Source organism: Scyliorhinus torazame, chromosome 4 (assembly GCF_047496885.1).
Source record: "Scyliorhinus torazame isolate Kashiwa2021f chromosome 4, sScyTor2.1, whole genome shotgun sequence".
NCBI classification, from domain to species: Eukaryota; Metazoa; Chordata; class Chondrichthyes; order Carcharhiniformes; family Scyliorhinidae; genus Scyliorhinus; species Scyliorhinus torazame.
The window spans coordinates 89426813-89451940 of record NC_092710.1 but is presented as its reverse complement, the minus strand read 5'-3'; the positions used below and the strand labels follow the sequence as shown (position 1 = coordinate 89451940).

At 48.0% G+C, this 25128-nt stretch overlaps 1 protein-coding gene across 5 annotated transcripts in view; it reads right to left on the bottom strand.

Moving 5' to 3' along the window:
• Positions 1–25128, bottom strand: part of rims1a (regulating synaptic membrane exocytosis 1a) — a 1446068-nt gene that overhangs the window by 374666 nt on the left and 1046274 nt on the right. For all 5 annotated transcript variants that reach the window (XM_072498344.1, XM_072498345.1, XM_072498346.1 and 2 more), the window contains exons 12-13: positions 21344–21474; positions 4647–4818 (exon numbers count right to left, since the gene is read on the bottom strand). In XM_072498344.1, the coding sequence (XP_072354445.1) occupies positions 4647–4818; positions 21344–21474 (303 nt within the window). The remainder of the gene's footprint in view (positions 1–4646; positions 4819–21343; positions 21475–25128) is intronic.

Below are 25128 nucleotides of genomic sequence, written 5' to 3'. Positions count from 1 at the left end.
ATGGACGTTCGCAAAGCCTAACAGGAAATATGAACAATGTAAGATTCAGGCAGGCACAGAACCTGAATGTATATTTGTGAGCAATGAATCCAGATAGCATCGAAACCCCCAACCGATTAGCATTTTAATGGCCCATCTCCGTAAGACAAAGGACTGATACTTGAGTAACCGATACAAGCCCAGGCATTTCGGCGTCACTCCCTGTACTCAGGAAGCATAAACAACAGGGTCAATGACTGCTTAGGACACGCCCAGTCATCAAGGCACCCGCCCCTTTATTGGCTTAGATCGAAGGCAGTGATCGAGAACTGCCCAATGAGTGGGGTCCAAACCTAAGGACCGTCCAAAAGAGCGCGCGAAACCCCCCAAGGATAAAGAGAGAGACCGCCATGTGTTCGATCTCTCTTGGACCTGGCGCTCCGGCAACGTCCACCTCCAAGTGCAGCACCGCCAGAAGCAAGTTCAAGTTCAACACCCGTTACCAGACGGATGAGCCCAGCTGAGCAGCAGTTACTTCTACAGACCCCGATTCGAACAAAGGCCACTGTTCCTCTGACCTAAGCCGGGTGCCTGAAGTTAAGTACAGGTTGTCATTGTTGCTAGGTGTAGTTTAACTAGTAGAGTTTATGTTGCATGTGTAAGTTAATCTTGTATGTAAATAAAGTACCCTTGATCTTGAACTAACTAACTGGTTGTTTGGCTCTTTGATCGATACCCGGTTGAACCTTGTGGCAGTATCATTTGATACCTGGCATATCATATTCATATGCATATAAAAGAAGGGAAACCTCATTGACGGCTATATTTATAGCGAGTAAAAAAAGGCAACAATATCAATGGAAATGGAGGTAAAAGATCCCATTATGCCCTTTCAGACAAAAACAGGAGTATTATACCTGGTGTCCCAGACAATATTCATCCCTCAGCAACATCATCAAAACAACTTTTAGGGTAATTATCACAGTTTGCTGTTCATAAATTGGCTGCTGTGTTTACTGCATTACAACATTGGTTGCATTTCAACCAATACTTCATTGACTCTAAAGCACTTTGCGATGTTCGGATATCATGGAAGGCATCATATGAATACAGTATCCCTTTATTTTTCTTTGCAAGCGATTGACAGGTTTTTGTATATTCCCTTCCTGCCAAAAATTAATGTTCTCAGTTCAATTTTATGTCAACATTCATAATATGGCACTGTGGAGGGAACCGTATGCGGGTCCAACCTGCCAAACTCTGTGTGCACCCATTCAATGGGCAACCCTGGTCCCTGCCTGTCTGCCCCACCATTAACCCATAACTCTCACTGACAGCGGAGGCAATCGTGGTTAAGTGAGCACTTCACACATCCCGTGGGTGGGCGGGCCATCTAGCCTGTGGGGCTCCTTGCTGAGCATCTCAATCACACCTTGATGCATGGACACTGTGCTTGAACACTGCGGGAGGCAGCACCAGACATGGAACAGCCAACGTCCGAACACGTAGGGGTTGTGCCCCAGACCTCAGCACATGTCTGCGGCCGGGGTGTGGCGACGTTCTGTTCGAGTGTCTGGGGTGCAGTGACTGCAGTCCGGTGAGCAAGGCCCCCCTGCCATGGCCAGATGTGCATGGGGAGGGCGAGTGTCAGGTGGGAGGGGGAGGGTGGCAGGGGCAGGACCACATTTCTGGATGATGGGGCAAGGCAGAACCAAGAGCCAGAGGCGTCATATTGTTTGTGGTGAGGATTTTTTAATTGTCTCGTACAATTGAACACCACTGTCCCACTCTACCAATGGTGTCACCCCACCCACCCCCATGCACAGTCCATTCCTTTATCCTACCTACCCCCGCCCCCACCATGTTCTCTCAATAATCCTTGCTGTGCTTGACCTTCCTTGCTCTACCTCTGCATCAAGGTGTGACCCCAGGATGCACATCAGAGTGGCAGGCAGACAGCTGCTTACCACGTCCCATAGCCTTTGATGCCACCTGCCGGACATTCTCTGGTGCCTCTGGGGCTGGAGGGCTCCTGTGCACTTGACGTCGGCACATACAGCCATGCCATTCTGTTCAGGGTGTTGACGAGGCTTCTTCAGAGGGGTGGAACACGGGAGAGCTGTTGGCTACCGTTGCCAGTTCATAGGATGGGTCCCAGCGCCCCCTCCTCCCGGTCGGTTCCCATAGGGCCCTGGGGTTCACCACGGGATGGAGGGGCAGCTGGACTGAGCCCTGCATCATCTGGCTCTCCCAGTCGTGGCGGCTCCCCAATGTCAGCACCGTGGTGCCGACGCCCTCAGCAATGTTCCTCAGTGACTGGGTCATGCTCTGTAGTGCCTCTGCCATGCCCACCTGCGACTGGGACAAGCTCCGCAGTACCCATTCTCATCTGAGAGTGGGACATGTCCTGCAGAACCTCATCACCTGGAAGGTCCACCTGGTACTGGCTCATGTCCCCCAGCGAGTCGGAGAGTCAACTAAAGCCCTAAGCCATGGCCATCACCAACGGCGCCATGCCTTGGACAGCTTCACTAATGGTGCTGACATCGTGTACCAGGCTCTCTACTGCGATTGCCAACATAGCAGTGTTGGCCTCGGTGCCACACATTGCCAGCAACATCTTCTGCGCCCATAGCCTCTGGGACTACTCCAGTCGGCTATGGACCTGCTGGAGTATCGCCAATGTCTTCCTCTGAATGTCCCAGCTATACCAAGTCTGGATAAACCTGTTCCAGAGGTTCCTTCTTGCAGCACTGGAGGCCAATCCCTATCATCACGCTTCCCAAGTTGACAGTTGCCGCCACTTCATCCCAGGCAACACTGGCTGTCTTGTGGCTCACCCACCAGAACTCTCAGGGGAACAGGACATGCCTCCTGGCCTCGATGCATCTCGGATCCTCCCTAGGTCTGTGTCTCCAAATCTTGGTGCCAGTCGTCTTGGCGCCATGGCTGTGAGCTGAGTGGGGCCTGCTGTGCAATTGAAGTGCTGCTCGACCTTGTTTATCGGAGGCTGGCGAGCACTGTGCTGGTGAATCGGCTGGCAAGCCTTCATTTGCAATGTGAAGCCTGTGGGGCTTCGTTAAGTGGACCCTAATGTTGTATTGCCAGGAGCACAAATATAATCCAACTGCAGCAGAGTAACTTCCACCTTTAAAAGAGAATATGGCTAGGCCAGGAAGGAACTTTGCAGAAATTCAGGCCATAGAGTCGTGGAGAGTCTTTGGCATATCCAAAATGGTGGGTACACCCCAGATCCAGAAATACTGTCACCATATCTGGCATTTTGATTGGGGAAGGAGATTGGGGGCGGGAATTGACTCCCACATGAAGGAAGGCCACACATTTGATCTCAGTGCCGAGTTCAAACAGACCATATTTTTGCTGGGGAAGGTGTTATCCCGCAGTGTGGGAGTTTTGAATTTTTAGAGTTGATATAAATGCTCTTGAAGGGCAGAAAATGTCTGTACAACTACCAAGCTGTCAAGTTATTTAAATCCCCTGCCCTTTAAAAATGGTAAATATATGCCTATTTCTATCTGAGAGAAACAAAAAGTGCTGTTTGTTGACATAATCTTAGTATACCATTCCACAACTTATCATTAGCACAGTGGAGGACTGCAGGTTCACTGTTTGAATGACAGCTCAAAGAGGTTATTAACTATCTCCATTAACAGTCTTTGATATGGATGTTTATCCATAAACAAATGTTTATTTCTATTAGAGATCAAGTACAAAAGGGGATTTAAAAGTAATGAATGGGCGTTCATGAAGGAGAGAGTTGTTTATATCATGAAGTCGATAACAGATCAGCAGTCACTGGCCGAGCTGGCATGGAGGGTGTAAAGGCAAAGAATGGTAGATGGGGAGCATGAATTGGCACTAAGTTGGCATAAATACTATAAAGGACCATGAGGGTGGTTGGGGGCATGGGTTCACATGGGTTGGCATTATTGGCAGGGGATGAGGGCTTGTAAGGGCAAAGGTGTGTGAGGGGTGACTAGAGGGTCAAATGCTTAAGATAACAACAGGGATGACATACAAGAGAACCAAGGTGGGCCTTTTAACCAGCCCCTGAACAACCCTTGTTGCCCCCTCCAGTTTGTGTCCAGGGGTGGAGGGCCCAACTCTATCCCGCATCTGCCCTCCCCGAAAGAAGATCCTGCCATTCGGGGCATTTTTGTCCCAAGGCATGTGTAGCAAGCTGGGAGATTTCCCGAATCTGTGCACTCACCTTGGGAATGAAATCCAGCTATGTGTGTTCAAAGTGAATTTATTTCAAAGACTAATGCTCAGATAAACTGACATTGATCTTCAATCTTTGCATACAAGCAGCTGTAAAAATAAGTTGTTCAAAAACTAGTGTTACCACTTATCTCCGAGGACCCAGATCTACTTTGTGGATGACAGCATCACCTCACGAAAAGCCTCTGACATATTTAGCACAAGGAATGTAATAAAAGTATCTCTAACTTATCCTGGCTGTAAGATAGGCTGAAGGACACCTCTAATACCCGATTCCTGGATGAAGACCTGGCCATGTAAATATTATGACGCGGGAGACTAATCTGTATTCAATATTCTCCAGTCGGACAGTTTTCTGAATGCCTGACTAATGCTTGGAGTATTTTTACAGTAGAAATTGCAACATGTTAAGGTGTATTTTTTACCTCTCCAAGAAATTCACTTTCTTCTTCTTGTACTCGAGGTTGATCCCACAACGTGATTTCTAACATCCGTTCTCGAAAGTCTCTCCGATGTACATGTGAATAGACAAATGTTTGGTTCCATTTTGGCTCGAAGCTTCTCTTGATTGTTTTGGTCCTGCGTTTACTCTTGTCACTGACCAGGAAAACATACAGTTCAATTACTTCACATTCCAGTTGACTTCTGTTAATGAACAGTTTCTGCCTTCATTGAGTAACCAAAGTTTAAAATATAAAAACAAGTCAAAACTACAGACTGTGTTATATTTTCTTATTTTCATAGTGTGTCAAATAAATAAATGTGGGTTAATAAAAATGCTATTATGTAAATATATAAACTGGTATGCATTTGCAACATGTTGTCATGGAGGTCTCCAAAATGAAAGAATGTTGCTGCATTGGCGATGGAAGATTGAAACCAGTGTAACCCAGTAAAGTCATTTAGTCAGCCACCCTACTGCTGCACTCTACGATTATGAAGTAGCAATCTGGGGCAGCACGGTGGCGCAGTGGTTAGCATTGCTGCTTCATGGCGCCGAGGTCCCTGGTTCGATCCTGGCTCAATGTCCGTGTGGAGTTTGCATATTCTCCCCGTGCTTGCGTGTGTTTCATCCACACAACCCAAAGATGTGCAGGTGGATTGGCCACGCTGAATTATTCCTTAATTGGGAAAAATGAATTGGGTTCTCTAAATTTATTTTAAAAAGTGAACTGGCAATCTGGCCCTCATTCTTCTTATTTACTGCTTCATCCTTTTTAATTCTTATGGGCCTGTTGTTTTAACACTGCTGCCTCATTGTTGGTACACATAGGGGAGAGGCAATGGCATAATGGACAAGTAATCCACAGACCAAGAATAATGCTCTGCGAGCTCTGGTGAAATTAGAATTAAAAAATGATGGAATTAGAAGTTCAATGAGGACCATGAAACCATTGGCAATTGTTGTGAAAACCCATCTGGTTCACTACTATCCTTCAGGGAAGGAAATCTGCCATCCTTACCTGGTGTGCCCTCCAGGTGACTCCAGACTCACAAAATAAATTAATGAAGTACTGACTCAAAATCCAAGAGCTGTTACGTATTAGTAATAAGGCATATGGGAATGAATGGAACCCAGATGATTGTAGCTCAGTAAGGCATTGCAATCTACACGAAGAATTTTAGATTATAACAGGTTATGATAAAAACAAAATTGTGATTGTCTCTACTGGTGAGCAAGAAGGCTGAAACCATTAATGGGTTCAGTAAAAATAAATAATTTGCATAAAGTACATATGGTATGTGGAATCCTAAATGTTTTACCTAATTTTACCCAAGGCCTCCTCAATCACTGGAAGCACTCTGCTTCAGTTGAAGATGCTCCATCCTTTTATAATTTTGAATACACTCAGAGCACTTCATAATCCAGATTGTTCAAATTCATAGAATCCCTACAATGTGGAAGGTGGGCATTCAGCCCATTGAGTCTGCACCGACCCTCCGAAAGAGCGTTCTACCTCGGCCCCCTCCCCCAACCCATCCCCGTAACCACTGCGTATTGATCATGACCAAATCCACCTAACTTGCACATCTTTGGACTATGGGAGGCAACCGGAGCACCTGGAGGAAACCCACACAGACATGGGGAAACTTGCTATCTCCACACAGTCATCCAAGGCTGGAATCGAACCAGGGTCCTTGGCCTGGTGAGGCAGCAGTGCTACCCACCGTGCCACCTCTGCAATACTCACATAACGTTGCGAGCCTTCTTTATATTATATTTCCTCACATTAGGCTGTGCCCAACTAAATCTATATTGCACCATATCTTGTCTTTAGCATAAAATCACAGAAACATCAGTGAAGTAATAATGGAATTGGATAAAACACTGGTGAGGCCACAGCTGGAGTTTTGAGTACAATTCTGGTCATTACATTACCACATTACAGGAAGGACACAATTGTTCTGGAGAAAGTACAGAGGAAATTTAGCAGAATGTTGCCAGGACTTAAAAATTGCAGCTGTGAGGGTAGATTGAATTAATTCAGGTAGTTTTCCATAGAACAGAGGAGACTAAGAGGTGGCTTAATTGAGGTGTACAAAATTATGAAGGGCACAGATAGGATAGGCAGGAAAAACTTATTTCTCCTGGTCTGAGGGGTCAATTATCAGACGGCATAGCTTTAAGGTGATTGGTAGGAGGATTACAGGGGACAAGGGCAGTGGGTGTCTGGAATTCACTGGCTGATTGGTGGTTGAGGCTAAAATGCTGAACTCATTTAAAAAGGTTCCTGGATCGGCATCTGAAGTGTTGAAACCTCCAATGTTACGGATCAGGGGCAGGATCCTTCCCTACCCGGCGGGGCGGGGGGTCCCTGGCGGGATGGAGTGGCGTGAACCACTCCGGCATCGGGCCGCCCCAAAGGTGTGGATTTCTCCGCACCTTTAGGGGCCAAGCCCTCACCTTGAGGGGCTAGCCCCGCGCCGGAGTGGTTGGCGCGCCGCCAGCCGGCGGGAAAGGCCTTTGGCGCCACGACAGTCGGGGCCAAAAGGTCTTCGCCGGCCGGCGGAAGTCGGCGTATGCGCGGGAGCGTCAGCGGCTGCTGATGTAATCCCCGCGCATGCGCAGGGGGGGTGTGAAAACTGTGGCCGAGGCGGAGGAAAAAGAGTGCCCCCACGGCACAGGTCCGCCTGCGGATCGGTGGGCCCGATTGCAGGCCAGGCCACTGTGGGGCACCCCCTGGGGCCAGATCGGCCCACGCACCCCCCAGGACCCCAGAGCCTGCTACCTTGTCCCGCCGGTAAGAATGGTGGTTTAATCCACGCCGGCTGGACAGGCATTCCAGCAGCGGGACTTCGGCCCATCGCGGGCCGGAGAATCGCTGGGAGGGCCCCGCCGACCGGTGCGATTCCCGCTCCCGTCGAATATCCGGTGCCGGAGAATTCGGCAACCGGTGGGGGCGGGATTCACGCCAGCCCCCGGCGATTCTCCGACCCGGCAGGAGGTTGGAGAATCCCGCCCCAGGTGTTGGAAAGAGAGATTAAAATGAGCGGCTAGTTACTTTTTTTCTATTTTTGGCTGGCACAGACACAATGGGCTGAATAGCCTCTTTCTGTGCTGTAACTTTTCTGTGGATATAATCATAGAATCACAGAATGAGAAATTAACTTTGTGCCTTTTCCCCACCTTCTCCTCGTAACCCTGCACATTCTTCCTTTTCAGGTAACTCTTTGAAAGTTTTGATTTTATTGTTGTATAGGATTACCCCACATTCCACGATGGGAGTTGTCCCAAAGGAGATGCTGATGGGCTGATGAACTTACTGAGCCTGATCTCCCTGAATTTGGTGGGGGAGAGTGGAGTCCAGGCAAGATCTCCAAAAAAGTAACCGTGGCTCATCGAGGGCAGAGAGATCATTTAAAATAAATGACCCAGTTTTCATAAGGAACTTTGGAAATTGACCTAGCTGAGACTGTGCGTTTGTACTCGCCAAGGCAGACCTGGTGTCATATGGGTTTATCGCTCCCAACGCAAATGGAGGCCCCCCAGATATGCTGAGCGATTGAGACTAAGATCTCCAGTACCTGGGAGTAGGTACTAGTGGACTGAGGGTGTAAGGATGTTGCAGCGGACATTGGGGGTCATGTGACCTCCCCAACCAAGGTCTCGGCAAACCTCAGAGGCCACGTCATGGTCAGCGTATCCAGCAGGCTGGGGCCTATAAAACCGGCAGAACAAATTCAGGAGGAGAGTTGGAGTCGCTGGCTGGTATTGTAATGTTCCTATATGCTTTATGTTAATATTTGTTGCCTCAAAATAAACTATCGGGGGCGGCACGGTAGCACAGTGGTTAGTACTGTTGCTTCACGCTCCAGGGTCCCACGTTCGATTCCCGCTTGGGTCACTGACTGTGCAGAGTCTGCACGTTCTCCCCGTGTCTGCGTGGGTTTCCTCCGGGTGCTCTGGTTTCCTCGCACAGTCCAAAGATGTGCAGGTTAGGTGGATTGGCCATGATAAATTGCCCTTAGTATCCAAAAAGGTTAGGTGGGATTACTGGGTAACGGGGATAGCGTGGAGCTGTGGGCTTAAGTAGGGTGCTCTTTCCAAAGGCCGGTGCAGACCCGATGGGCCGAATGGTCTCCTTCTGCACTGTAAATTCTATGATTCTATGTCTTGTTATCTGCTGATGATCGCCTGGAGTTCCTGCTATTGTAGATTGCATCCACATATTGTGAAAAAAATCTGGGGAAGAGATAGCAAAGGCATTGCTTCACCTATTCAATAATAGGTGGTAAAAGATGCAGCACGACGGGACTGAGAATTCCTATATTTAAGAACGGAACAGTTCCGGAGAATTATAGCCGATTCTGTTTAGCGAGTGGTCAGAAGAATAACGGAATCTCTAGTAAAGAGGAGAACAGAAGATCATCTAGGAATGAGACATATAACAATGGATAGGCTGCATAAATTTCACAAGGGAAATTCTTACTGACCGATCATGTTTAATTTTTTGAGGAGGTAAGGGAGAGAGTATGCCCTGGCAATGTAGTAGATACAACTTAATCGGGATTTTCAAAAGGCTTTCAATAAGGCCCCATTATAGAATAATGAATAAGATCAGAGAATGTGGAGTCAGGGGACAAGTGGCAGAATGGATTTCTGTCTGACTTCAAGACAAAAATCAAAGTAAAAATAAAGGACATTTATCAAAGTGGCAGAAGCTGAGAAGTGGTGTTCCACAAAGATCAGAGCTGGGACCACTGCTGTTCACAATTTACATTAGAAATTGGGACTTAGGAATCAAAAACACATGGACAGACTGGGACAGACTTTATGGAGCAAGAAGATTGGGAAATGTGGGGCGAAATTCTCCGTAATCGGCGTGATGTCTGCCGACCGGCGCCAAAAACGGCGCAAATCAGTCCGGCATTGCGCCGCCCCAAAGGTGCGGAATCCTCCGCATCTAGAGCGGCCGAGCCCTAACCTTGAGGGGCTAGGCCCGCGCCGGACTGATTTCTGACCTGCCAGCTGGCGGGAAAGGCCTTTGGTGCCCCGCCAGCTGGCGTGGAAATGACATTGCCGGGCGGCGCATGCGCGGGAGCGTCAGTGGCCACTCACGGCATCCCCGCACATGCGCAGTGGAGGGGGTCTCTTCCGCCTCCACCATGGTGGAGACCATGGCGAAGGCGGAAGGAAAAGAGTGCCCCCACGGCACAGGTCCGCCCACGGATCGGTGGGCCCCGATCGCGGGCCAGGCCACCGTGGGGGCACCCCCCGGGACCAGATCGCCCCGCGCCCCTCCCCCAGGACCCGGAGCCCACCCGCGCAGCCTTGTCCCGCCGGTAAGAGAGGTGGTTTAATCCACGCCGGCGGGACAGGCATTCCAGCAGCGGGACTTCAGCCCATCCGGGCCGGAGAATCGCCGGGGGGGGGCGCCAACCGGCGCGGCGCGATTCCCGCCCCTGCTGAATCTCCGGTGCCGGAGAATTCAGCAACCGGCAGGGGCGGGATTCACGCCAGCCCCCGGCGATTCTCCGACCCGGCGGGGAGTCGGAGAATCCCGCCCGTGGTGTCTGAGGTGCCCTAATTAGGTGGAATGCAAAATTTCAATTTCAGCTTTATAGAACCTTAATTAGGCCACACTTGGAGTATAGTGTTCAATTCTGGTCGCCACACTACCAGAAGGATGTGGAGGCTTTGGAGAGGGTACAGAGGAGGTTTACCAGGATGTTGCCTGATATGGAGGGCATTAGCTATGAGGAGCGGTTGGATAAACTCGGTTTGTTCTCACCAGAACGCTGCAGGTTGAATGGCGACCTGATAGAAGTCTACAAAATTATGATGGACATGGACAGAGTGGAGAGTCAGAAGCTATTTCCCAGGGTGTCAGAATCAATTACTAGGGGACAAAGGTTTAAGGTGCAAAGTTTAGAGGAGATGTGCGAGGGAAGCTTTTTTTTTTTTTACACAGAAGGTAGTGGGTGTTAGAGTTCTTTGAGGAAGTTAGACAAAGGAGAACAAGTGGGCGTGATTTATTTAGATATTCACGAGGTGCCACATAAGAGACTGTTAAATAAGTTAAGAGCCCATGGTGTTTAGGGTAAGATCCTGGCATGATTAGAGGATTGGCTGACTGGCAGAAGGCAGAGAGTGGGGATAAAGGGGTCTTTTTCAGGATGGCTGCCAGCGGTCTGTGCTGGGACCACAACTTTTCACAATATACATTAATGATCTGGAAGAAGGAACTGAAGGCACTGTTGCTAAGTTTGCAGATGATACAAAGATCTGTAGAGGGACAGGTAGTATTGAAGAAGCAGGGGGCTGCAGAAGGACTTGGACAGACTGGGAAAGTGGGCAAATAAGTGGCAGATGGAATACAATGTCGAAAAGTGTGAGGGTATGCACTTTGGAAGGCAAAATGGAGGCATAGACTATTTCCTAAATGGAAAGATGCTTCGGAAATCTGAAGCACAAAGGGACTTGGGAGTCCTTGTTCATGATTCTCTTAATGTTAACGTGCAGGTTCAGTCGGCAGTTAGGAAGGCAAATGTTAGCATTCATGTCGAGAGGGCTAGAATACAAGACCAGGGATGTACTTCTGAGACTATATAAGGCTCTGGTCAGACCCCATTTGGAGTAATCTGAGCAGTTTTGGGCCCTGTATCTATGGAAGGATGTGCTGGCCTTGGAAAGGGTCCAGAGGAGATTCACAAGAATGATCCCTGGAATGAAGAGCTTGTCATATGAGGAACGGTTGAGGACTCTGGGTCTGTACTCGTTGGAGCTTAGAAGGATGAGGGGATCTTATTGAAACTTACAGGATACTACAAGGCCTGGATAGAGTGCACAAGGAGAGGATGTTATCACTTGAAGGAAAAACTAGAACCAGAGAACACAATCTCAGACTAAAGGGACAATCCTTTAAAACAGAGATGAGGAGGAATGTCTTCAGCCAGAGGGTGGTGAATCTGTGGCATTTAAGACAGAGATAGATAGGTTTTTGATTAATAAGGGGATCAGGGGTTATGGGGAGAAGGCAGGAGAATGTGGATGAGAAAAATATCAACCATGATTGAATGGCGGAGCAGACTCGATGGGCCGAGTGGCCTAATTCTGCTCCTATGTCTTATGGTCTTATGAGTCAGTTGTGAGGGGGTTCTGGAGTGGAGCCAGGAGCATGGAGAAGTGGAGGAAGAATCCAGAGGAGGGCTGAAGGTGGAAGAGTGAAGTGGGAATGGCCGAGCATCCTGGGTGCAGTGGGTGGAAGGCATGATGGAAAGTCAGTCAGGGTAAGAAAATGAGGGACCTAATGGGTGATGTCGGTGCCACACACAGTTGTGACCCTCTCAGGGTGTTGGCTGGCAGAGTCAGAGCTTTGATACACAATATTTCAATGATCCTTGCTGAGTGTGATCTCGGACAATGTCCTTTACAATGCACTGAAGGGTGGCACAGCTGAGCCATGTCCCACAGATTAAAGCACTGGGCACTAACATGAACAGTCAATAAAGAGTGACATAAATGCACAATATTGTTCTTCCACAAGAGAGAAATGTTTGACTCCCCTGTAGCTTGCCAACCATGAGGCACAGCAGTAAATTTAGCTTTCGAAACCGAACAAATAAGTGATGCAGACATGAATAAAGTGAAACCAATGTAATGTGAAATATAAATTTGAAAAACATCAAAGTCAATTTTGTGCCCTCAGGAGTATGTAGCGGCAATGGAGTCAAGCAGAAAAGCGGAGGCCACTTTTCTAGCATCCTGGCACCTGCAGCATTGTCAGCTGGTAACACCAATGACTACACAAACACAAAAAACTAAAGATTGGGGGGGAAGGGAAAGTCAGGGAACCAAGAGGTGAAGTAATTAGCGGGGAGCGTAGCTGCTTAGGAATACAAAAAAACACGAACAGACAAAACTCAAGAGTGATTACGATTGTCCCCATCCCACAAAATATGACACAGTGTATGGAAAGGCTCAGTAAACCAAGGTCCACCACACTAAGAAAACAAAAAGGGACGGTCAATAGAGAATTAAAGGTGCTATATTTAAATGCGCGCAGTGTACGGAACAAGGTAGATGAGCTTGTGGCCCAGATTGTGACTGGCAGGTATGATGTGATAGGCATCACAGAGACATGGTTGCAGGGGGTTCAGGACTGGCATTTAAACATCCAGGGATTCACAACCTATCGAAAAGACAGAGAGGTGGGCAGAGGGGGCGGGGTTGCCTTGTTAATTAGGAATGAAATTAAATCAATAGCACTAAACGACATAGGGTCAGATGATGTGGAGTCTGTGTGGGTAGAGTTGAGGAACCACAAAGGCAAAAAAACCATAATGGGAGTTATGTACAGGCCTCCTAACAGTGGTCAGGACCGGGGGCACAAAATGCACCACGAAATAGAAAGTGCATGTCACAAAGGCAAGGTCACAGTGATCATGGGGGACTTCAATATGCAGGTGGACTGGGTAAATAATGCTGCCAGTGGACCCAAGGAAAGGGAATTCATTGAATGTTTACAGGAGGGCTTTTTGGAACAGCTTGTGATGGAGCCCACGAGGGAACAGGCCATTCTGGACTTAGTGTTATGTAATGAGCCAGACTTGATTAAAGATCTTAAAGTAAGGGAACACTTAGGAAGCAGTGATCATAACATGGTAGAATTCAATCTCCAATTTGAAAGAAAGAAGGTAGAATCAGATGTAAAGGTGTTACAGTTAAATAAAGGTAACTACAGGGGCATGAGGGAGGAACTGACGGAAATCGACTGGGAGCAGAGCCTAGTGGGAAAGACAGTAGAACAGCAATGGCAGGAGTTTCTGGAAGTAATTGAGGACACAGTACAGAGGTTCATCCCAAAGAAAAGAAAGGTTATCAGAGGGGGGATTAGGCAGCCATGGCTGACAAAGGAAGTTAGGGAGTACATAGATTACATAGAACATACAGTGCAGAAGGAGGCCATTCGGCCCATCGAGTCTGCACCGACCCACATTAATCCCTCACTTCCACCTTATCCCCGCAACCCAATAACCCCTCCCAACCCTTATGGACACTACGGGTAATTTAGCATGGCCTATAATGTGGCAAAGAGTAGTGGGAAGTCAGAAGATTGGGAAGGCTACAAAAACAAACAGAGGATAACAAAGAGAGAAATAAGGAAAGAGAGGATCAATTATGAAGGTAGGCTAGCCAGTAACATTAGGAATGATAGTAAAAGTTTCTTTAAATACATTAAAAACAAACGGGAGGCAAAAGTTATCATTGGGCCGCTCCAAAATGATGCTGGTAATCTAGTGATGGGAGACAAGGAAATAGCTGAGGAACTAAATACGTACTTTGCGTCAGTCTTCACAGTAGAAGACATGAGTAATATCCCAACAATTCAGGAGAGTCAGGGGACAGAGTTGAATATGGTAGCCATCAGAAAGGAGAAAGTGCGAGAGAAACTTAGAGGTCTAAAAATTGATAAATCCCCGGGCCCAGATGGGCTACATCCTAGAGTTCTAAAGGAGATAGCTGAAGAAATAGTGGAGGCGTTAGTTATGATCTTTCAAAAGTCACTGGAGTCAGGGAAAGTCCCAGAGGATTGGAAAATCGCTGTTGTTACCCCCCGCTGTTGATCCCTGAGGCACACCACTGGCCACAGGCCTCCAGTTTGAAAAACAGCCCTCTACAACCACCCTCTGCCTTCTGTCGTCCAGCCAATTTTGAATCCAATTGGCAACCTCACCCTGGATCCCGTGAGCTTTAACCTTCTGCAACAACCTACCATGCGGTACCTTGTCAAAGGCTTTGCTAAAGTCCATGTAGACAACGTCTACTGCACTGCCCTCATCTACCTTCTTGGTCACACACTCATCCCCCTCTCTTTCACAGACTCATCCTGCTCTCTCACACACACTCATCCTCCTCTCGCACTCACACACTCATCCCCCTCTCTCTCACACACACTCATCCTCCTCTCTCACACACACCGATCCTCCTCTCTCACACACACACTCATCCTGCTCTCTCTCTCACACACCCATCCTCCTCTCTTACACACACACTCATCCTGCTCTCTCTCTCACACACATCCCCCTCTCTCACACACACTCATCCCCCTCTCGCTCACACACTCATCCTGCTCTCTCACACATTCATCCTCCACTCGCTCGCACACACACACCCATCCTCCTCTCTTACACACACACTCATCCTGCTCTCTCTCACACACACCCATCCCCCTCTCTCTCGCAGGCTCATCCTGCTCTCACACACACACTCATCCTGCTCTCTCTCTCACACACTCATCCCTCTCTCTCCCACACACACTCATCCCCCTCTCTCACAGATTCATCCTGCTCTCATGCACACTCATCCTCCTCTCACTCAGACACACTCATCCCCCTCTCTCCCACACACACTCATCCCCCTCTCTCTCACAGACTCATCCTGCTCTCTCACACACACTCATCCTCCTCTCTCACTCACACACACACTCATCCTCCTCCCTTCCACACACACATACTCATTGTCCTCTCTTCCACACACACACACTCATCCTCCTCTCTCACACACACACATCCTCCCCTCTCACACACACTCATCCTCCTCTCGCACAAACACTCATCCTGCTCTCTCACACATTCATCCTCCACTCGCTCGCACATACACACCCATCCTCCTCTCTTACACACACACACTCATCCTGCTCTCTCTCTTCCACACTCATCCCCCTCGCTCACACACACTCATCCCCTTCTCTCACACACACTCATCCCCCTCTCTCTCACAGACTCATCCTGCTCTCTCACACACACTCATCCTCCTCTCACTCACACACACACACTCATCCTCCTCCCTTCCACACACACACACTCATTGTCCTCTCTTCCCCACACACACACTCATCTTCCTCTCTTACACACACACACATTCATCCTCCTCTCTCACACACACAAATCCTCCTCTCTCACATGCACACTCATCCTCCTCTCACACACACTCATCCTCCTCTCTCACACACACACTCATCCTCCTCTCACACACACACTCATCCAGCTCGACTGACGGATCATTCCCAATTCCACAGCTCGATTCAATGATACCATTATTCCCACTGTTTGATTAAATGATCCACAAATCCCTAGCTCAGGGCAGCACAGTTAGCACTGCTGCCTCACAGCACCAGGGGCCCGGGTTCAATTCCGACTTTAGGTAACTGTCTGTGCAGAGTTTGCACGCTCTCCCCATGTCAGTGTGGGTTTCCTCCGGGTGCTCCGGCTTCCTCCCACAGTCCAAAGATGTGCAGGTTAGGTGGATTGGCCATGCTAAATTGCCCCTTTAGGTGGGGTTGTGGGGATGGGGTGGTGGAGTGGGCCAACGTACATAGAACATGGAACATACAGTGCAGAAGGAGGCCATTCGGCTCATCGAGTCTGCACCGACCCACTTAAGTCCTCATTTCCCGTAACCCAATAACCCTTCCTCACCTTTTTTTGGACACGAAGGGCAATTTATCATGGCCAATCCACCTAACCTGCACGTCTTTGGACTGTGGGAGGAAACCAGAGCACCCGGAGGAAACCCATGCAGACACGGGGAGAACGTGCAGACTCCGCACAGACAGTGACCCAGCGGGGAATTGAACCTGGGACCCTGGCGCTGTGAAGCCACAGTGCTAATCAATTGTGCTACCGTGCTGCCCAAAAGTGTAGGGTGCTCTTTTGGAGGGTGGGTGCAGACTCAATGCGCTGAATGGCCCCTTTCTGCAATGCAGGAATTCCATGATTCTACGATAAATTATTCTACTAATCCCACAGCTCGACAAATGCATCTTCCCAATCCCACAGCTGGATTTAATGAACTGACAGATCCTCCCAATCCAAAAGCTCAATTAAATGAGCCTCCCCATCCCACAAACCATAAGACCATAAGATGTAGCAGCAGAAGTAGACCATTCGATCCATCAAGTATGCTCCGCCATTCAATGAGACCATGGCTGCTCTGATATAGTCCTCAACTCCACTTCCCCACTTTGTCTTCATAACCCTTGATTCCCGTACTGATTAAATATCTATCTAACTCAGCCTTAGTACACACTTAACGACCCAGCCTCTGCAGCCCTCTGCGGTAAAGAATTCCACAGATTCACTGCCCTCAGAGAAGAAATTCCTCCTCATCTATGTCTTAAATGGACGATCTCTTACTCTGAGATTATGCCCTCTGGTCCTGTCAAGCTCCCTGAGAATTAGTAAGGTCATCTCTCATTCTTCCAAACTCCATTGACTACAGGCCCAACCTATTTAACCTCTCCTCATAAAAAAATCCCTCCATACCCGGGATCAACGAGTGAACCTTCTCTGGACTGCTTTCAATGCCAGTATATCTTCCCTTAGATACAGGGACTAAAACTGTTCACAGTATTCCAGCAGTGGTCTAACTGGTGCCTTGTATAGTTTTAGCAGGACTTCCCTATTTTTATACTCCATTCCATTTGAAAGAAAGGTCAACATTCCATTTGTCTTCTTATTTACCTGCTAAACTTGCATGCTAGCGCGTTCTGATTTATACTCGAGGACCCCCAAATCCCTCTGTGCTGCAGTTTTCGGCAGTCTTTCTTCATTTAAATAATATTCAGCTCCTTTCTTTTTCCTATCAAAGTGCTTAACTTCTCATTTTCCATCTGCCATGTTTTTGCCCACTCAACTAACCTGTTTATATCCCTCTATAGACTCTTTGCGTATCCTCATCATTGCCTTCCCACCGATCCGCAAACTTGGCAAAAATGCGTTCACTTCCCTCGTCCAAGTCATTAGTCTTTATTGTAAATAATTGTGGCCCCAGCACTCCACTACTTCCAGGTTGCCAATCTGAAAATATCCCTTTTATACAACTCTGTCTTCTATCAGTTAGCCAATCCTGTAACCATGCTAATATACTACTCCCAAACCCATGCACCCTTATCTCATTAAATAACCTTTTGTGCAGTACCTTATCAACACGTTTTGGAAATCCAAGTATATTACATCCACTGGTTCCCCTTCATCTATCCTGCTCATTATCACCTCAAAGATTTCTAATGAATTTGTTCTGCTCAATTTCCCCTTCATGAAGCCATGCTGACTTTGGGTGATTATAATATCTATTTCTCAAAACTCTGCTGTTATATGCTTTATAATGGACTCGAACACTTTCCCAATGACAGACGTTAAGCTGACTGGACTTATCCTCCCAATCCCACAGCTGGACTAATCGATCTCACAAACCCACATCTAGACCAAAGGATCCTTCCAATCTCATAGAACAAAGAACAAAGAAAAGTACAGCACAGGAACAGGCCCTTCGGCCCTCCCTGTGCTGCCTGTCTAAACTAAAATATTCTGCACTTCCGGGGTCCGTATCCATCTATTCCCATCCTATTCATGTATTTGTCAAGATGTCCCTTAAACGTCACTGTCGTCCTTGCTTCCACCACCTCCTCCGGCAGCGAGTTCCAGGCAACCACTACCCTCCGTGTAAAAAACGTGCCTCGTACATCTCCTCTAAACCTTGCCCCTCGCACCATCAACCTATGCCCCCTAGTAATTGACCCCTCTACCCTGGGGAAAAGCCTCTGACTATCCACTCTGTCTATGCCCCTCATAATTTTGTAGACCTCTATCAGGTTGCCCCTCAACCTCCGTCGTTCCAGTGAAAACAAACCGAGTTTATTCAACCTCATAGCTAATGCCCTCCATACCAGGCAACATCCTGATAAATCTCTTCTGCACCCTCTCTAAAGCCTCCACATCCTTCTGGTATGTGGCGATCAGAATTGAACACTATACTCCAAGTGTGGCCTAACTAAGGTTCTATACAGCTGCAACATGACTTGCTAATTTTTATACTCAATGCCCCGGCCAATGAAGGCAAGCATGCCGTATGCCTTCTTGACTACCTTCTCCACCTGTGTTGCCCCTTTCAGTGACCTGTGGACCTGTACACCTAGATCTCTCTGACTCTCAATACTCTTGAGGGTTCTACCATTCACTGTATATTCCCTACCTGCATTAGACCTTCCAAAATGCATTACCTCACATTTGTCCGGATTAAACTCCATCTGCCATCTCTCCGCCCAAGTCTCTAAACAATCTAAATCCTGCTGTATCCTCTGACAGTCCTCATCACTATTCACAATTCCACCAACCTTTGTGCTGTCTGCAAACTTACCAATCAGACCAGTTACATTTTCCTCCAAATCATTTATCTATACTACGAACAGCAAAGGTCCCAGCACTGATCCCTGCGGAACACCACTCGTCACAGCCCTCCAATCAGAAAAGCATCCTTCCATTGCTACTCTCTGCCTTCTATGACCTAGCCAGTTCTGTATCCACTTTGCCAGCTCACCCCTGATCCCGTGTGACTTCACCTTTTGTACCAGTCTGCCAATGAGGTACCTTGTCAAAGGCCTTACTGAAGTCCATATAGACAACATCCACTGCCCTACCTGCATCAATCACCTTTGTGACCTCCTCGAAAAACTCTATCAAGTTAGTGAGACACGACCTCCCCTTCACAAAACCGTGCTGCCTCTCGCTAATACGACCCGTGCTGCCTCTCGCTAATACAAACCGTGCTGTCTCTCGCTAATAGCTGGACTACCGGATCCTCTCAATCCCACAGAAGGACTAACGGATCCTCTCAATTGCACAGCCCGACTAACAGATCCTCCCAATCGTGCAGCTGGATGAGCATCAGTGGAACACTGGTACATAAACGACCTAGAGTCTTTATTAACGGTGTTTTGAGGAGATATGATGTTGAGTCATTATTCGATGAGGTCAACCTTGCTTCCCATGTAAATTGGAATAACATTCATGGGATGTGAGTGTTGTTGGAAACAATAATATCAGTTCACCTTTCATAATTGCCCCTGAGAATGTTCTGGTGAAAGCAAAGCGGGTTGCTCAGAGGGCATTTAGAGTCAAGCACATTCCTGTGAGTCTGGAGTCACAGAAAGGACAAACCCATTTTCATTTCTTAAAGAACATGATTGAATCAATTGTGTTTTATGAAAATCTGATAGATAACCATTAATGATACCTCACAAATTTAGACACTTAATTTCACCTACAAAAATGTTTAAAGATGACAGGATGCTTTGAAACAGTTGTTAAACTAATATAGTTGTTAAAAAAAACACTTCATGGGAGAAATGTATCAGAATAGTTGCAGAGCTGAGGGGTCACACAGGGACAGACTAGAGGAGTTGGAGTTGATTTTCTTGGAACAGAGAAGGCGAAGAGGAACAACAGGAATTCTCCTGGATGATCCTCCCTTACAGAATGTGTGTCCTTCAGGACATTGGGCCCACAAAAGCTCAGACACACCCTCTTCTCACAACACAAATTGTTAAACTTCACTGAATGCAAGGTCACCATGGGACCCATGGTGAAGTAATGGAACTCAATAACGTATGGTGAGGGCAGCACGGTGGCGCAGTGGGTTAGCACTGCGGCCTCACAGCGCCGAGGTCCCAGTTGCGATCCCGGCTCTGGGTCACTGTCCGTGTGGAGTTTGCACATTCTCCCCATGTTTGCGTGGGTTTCGCCCCCACAACCCAAAAATGTGCAAGCTAGGTGGATTGGACACGCTAAATTGCTCCTTAATTGGAAAAAATGAATTGGGTACTCTAAATTTATTCAAAAAAAAATAACGTATGATGACCTTGTGCTGCTCTCGATCCTGATCAATCTCATACAGAGGTGAGTGTTTATATCCTTCCCAGTGCCATCATTTACAATACTGATGCTGAGAGGAATAATACATCCAAAGTCCTTAAAGATACGCAGTGCGGGAATCTTAGTTGAAATAATTACCTCCAATCAAATGTGCGATTAAAACAGATAAGCTTCATAAATAGAGGGATTGAGTACGAAATCAGGAAAGTTGTGCTGAGCTTCATAAATGTCTGGTTCGACCACAACTGTAGTACTACGTCCAGCTCTGGTCACCATGCTTTAGAATGTGAAGATCCGTGAGAAGGTACGGAGGAGATTTAGCAGTATGGTTCCAGTGTGAGGGATTTTAGTGACAAGGTTAGGATTGCAGAAACTGGGGTAATTCTCCTCAGAGCAATGGAGATTGAGGGGAGATTTGATTGAGGTCACGGCAGGTTTGGATAAGTTGGACAAAGAAAAGCTGTTCACATTGTGCCAGTTTTCTGGTTTTCGACAAGAGATGCAAAGGGAATGTGAGGAAGAACATTTTTGAACAGCAGGTGATTCAAAATTCACTGCCACAAGAAGCACACCAGAAACAAACAATGATTTCCAAAGGAAACTGTGAGGTAGTAGGGGGAAATAAAGCTGGAGGGGAAAGTTGGGAGTTGTACTGACTGGATTTTCTATGAAGAGTCAGCACAGATTTAATAGGCAGAATGACCTCGTACAGTGCCATAACAATTCTGTGATTGTGAGTTAGTGGTGATAAATGTTCCCTCGTCCTCAACGACCATGCCTACATCTAATTAGCTCATGATTTACCACAAATATTTCTTTGATGTTGCACCGATCAATTTTTGTTTGGGATTAGTTAAGGAAGGGACGTGGACTTGTCTGAAATTATTAAGATAGTCACTCCAACTGCTCAGAAAAACAAAGAGATGCAAAAAGAAATCAGGAAACATTGTTAAAAAGAGATTCTCACCTTCGATCTGGAAGGAAGTACATTTTTACATAGGGATTCCTGGGCCGTCCTTCCCCTCGGGAAGGGAGTTCCGTGGCTTGTAATACATTAACTATCAGCTGGTGACCGACTTTATCATACCACAGCTTCACCTGCGAAAGAAATGCATTTCATAAGCTTCCGGAAATTTGTGGAATGTTGAGATTGTGGAAATCTCAACATTTAAATGACATTACAAAGCAAAACAAGGAGACAAATACATGAATAGGATGGGAATAGAGGGATACGGACCCCGAAAGTGTAGAAGATTTTAGTTTAGACGGGCAGTATGGTCGGCACAGGTTTGGAGGGTTGAAGGCTTGTTCCTGTGCTGTCCTTTTCTTTGGTCTTTGCTGTTGGGGAGGGTTAAACTAATGGGGCAGGGGGATGGGAACCAATGCAGGAAGGCGGAGGGAATTAAAATGGGAACAGAAAAAAAAAGGCAGCAAGGGGGAAAGTGTAAGGCAGAGAAGCCATAGTCAAAAATCAAAAAGGGCCACAGTACAAGGTACAGTGATGGAGGAGAGCTCAGTGAATAGGCCCAGTAATACTAAAAGGAAGAAAACGGGAAGTAAAAACATCAATGGAAAGCGAAGAAGCAGGTTATTACATGAAGATATGGATTCAACGATAAGAAAAATTAGGAGAAAAGTTAAAAGGAAAAATAACTTAGGAGAGGTTACTGATAGAGATGTGAAGATACAAACCGGAGGTATAAAAGCCAACATAAGGGTATTTTACCTGAATGCTCGTAGTATTCGGAATATGGTAAATGAGTTGATGGCGCAAATCATCGTGAAATACTATGATTTAGTGGCCATATTGAAACATGGTAAAAGGCTGGTCACAACTGGGAGTTAAATATCCAAGGGTATCAAACTATTCGGAAGGACAGAGGGAGGTGATGTAGCTCTGTTATTTAAGGATGACATCCGGGCAGTAGTGAGGGATGATATTGGTGTTATGGAGGATAAAGTTGAATCCATTTGGGTGGAAATCAGGAATAGTAAGGCGAAAAAGTCACTGATAGGAGTAGTCTATAGACCACCAAATAGTAACATTATGGTGGGGCAGGCAATAAACAAAGAAATAACTGATGCATGTAGAAATGGTGCAGCAGTTATCATGGGGGATTTTAAAGTACATGTCATTTGGTTTAACCAGGTCGGTCAAGGCAGCCTTAAGGAGGAGTTTATAGAATGTATCCGCGATAGTTTCCGAGAACGGTATGTAATGGAACCTATGAGGGAACAAGCGATCCTAGATCTGGTCCTGTGTAATGAGACAGGATTGATTAATATTGATCTCATAGTTAGGGATCCTCTCGGAAGGAGCGATCACAATATGGTGGAATTTAAAATACAGATGGAGGGTGAGAAGGTAAAATCAAACACTAGTGTTTTGTGCTTAAACAAAGGTGATTAGACTTCGGTTGCGGCGATGACCAGCTAAGCCGCACGTTTCGGCACCTCCCGTTTCAACGGACTTTTGGGCTCTTATCGGGAGCCCCAACGGAAATTTTTTACGGCCAAACCCAGTGTGAGGCGACAAAGGAAGGAGTCCCGCTGCGTGTGGATGGAAAGAAGCGATAGTAGTGGCCAGATTGCGGAGGATCCTCTGGAGCAACGGCAGAGAAGAGAAGGGAGAAGCAAGATGGCGGCTGAGGGAGCCCAGATGGTATGGGGCCCGGAACAGCAGGAGTTCCTCCGACGATGTGTGGAGGAGCTCAAGAAGGAGGTGCTGGCGCCGATGTTGCTGCCGATTGAGGGATTGAAGGAGACGCAAAAGACCCAGGCGATGGAGCTCCGTGGAGTGAAGGTAAAGGCAGCCGAGAATGAAGACGAGATACAGGACTTGGCACTACATAAGAGGTGCAGAGAAAGGCCGGAAGCCCTGGAAAATAGCTTGAGGAGGAAGAATCTAAGGATTTTGGGTCTTCCCGAAGGGACAGAGGGAGCTGATGTTGGGGCGTATGTGAGTACGATGCTCCATACTTTAATGGGAGCTGAGGCCCCGACGGGCCCCCTGGAAGTGGAGGGAGCATACCGGGTCCTCGTGAGAAGACCAAAGGCAAGGGAAATACCGCGAGCAATAGTGGTGAGGTTCCACCGCTACAAGGACAGGGAGATGGTCCTGAGATGGGCTAAGAAGACACGGAGTAGCAGGTGGGAGAACGCGGTGATCCGCCTGTATCAAGATTGGAGTGCGGAGGTGGCGAGAAGGAGGGCGAGTTTCAATCGGGCCAAGGCAGTGCTCCACAGGACGAAAGTAAAATTTGGAATGCTGCAGCGGCAAGACAGTGGGTTACACACCAGGGCAAACACCACTACTTTGAGACGGCAGAGGAGTTGGACTAGATTTGAGGAATTGATGCTTGGAAAGAAGTAGCGAGATGGTGGCAAAGAAATGCAAAGGGGGCAAGGGGGAGGGTTTATCTGTAAGAATGTTAGACGGGAGAATTCCCCCCCCCCCTGAGGGGGGACACACAAAGAAATGTGGGCGCCGGTGGGGAGGGGGACAGGGAAGGGGAGAGGGAGCTGCGCCACTAGGGGCGGGGCCGAGACGGAAGCGCGGTTTTTTTTTCCCGCGCTATGGAAATTGCGGCGGGGAAAGTGGGCGCAGGAAGGAAGGGGGCCTCACACGCAGGGAGGCCAAGGGTAAACGGGGGAAGCCGAGGTCAGCCAGAGTTTGCTGACTCCCGGAAGCAATATGGGGGGAGCAATCAAGCTAGGAGGGAATCTAGCGGGGGGGGGGGGGGGATTAACTGGGTTGCTGCTGCTGAGGGTAAGGGGGAGCTAATACAGGATGGGATGGTCGGGACGGGAGGGCGCCGTCTGTGGGACAAACGGGTGCGTGGGACCCGGTTGAGGAGCTGGTTTAAAAAAGGGGATGGCTAGTCGACGATGGGGGGGGCGGTAAAGGGCCCCCCAACCCGGTTGATCACGTGGAACGTGAGAGGGCTGAATGGGCCGATTAAGAGGGCAAGGGTATTTGCGCACCTAAAGAGACTGAAGGCGGATGTGGTTATGCTTCAGGAGACGCACCTGAAATTGGCAGATCAGGCCAGATTCAGGAAAGGACGGGTATTCCACTCAGGCTTAGATACGAAAAATAGAGGGGTGGCAATACTGGTGGGGAAACGGGTGTCGTTTGAGGCTAAGACCATAGCGGTGGACAGTGGGGGCAGGTACGTGATGGTGAGTGGCAGATTGCAAGGTGAGGCGGTGGTGCTGGTGAACGTATACGCCCCGAACTGGGATGACGCGGGTTTTATGAAGCGTATGTTGGGGCGCATCCCGGACCTGGAGATGGGAAATTTGGTAATGGGGGGGGACTTCAACACGGTGCTGGACCCAGGGCTGGACCGGTCCAGATCTAGGACCGGGAGGAGGCCGGCAGCGGCCAAGGTGCTTAAGGGCTTTATGGAGCAGATGGGAGGAGTAGATCCCTGGAGATTTGCTAGACCGAGGAGTAAAGAGTTTTCCTTCTTCTCCCGCGTCCATAAAGTATACTCCCGGATAGACTTTTTTGTCCTAGGAAGGGCGCTGATCCCAAAAGTGGTAGGAACGGAATATTCGGCTATAGCCGTTTCAGATCACGCCCCACATTGGGTGGATCTGGATCTAGGAGAGGAGAAGGAGCAGCGCCCACTTTGGAGATTAGACATGGGACTGTTGGCGGACGAGGGGGTATGTGGAAGGGTGAGGGGATGTATTGAAAGATACCTAGAGGTCAATGATGATGGAGCGGTCCAGGTGGGAGTAGTA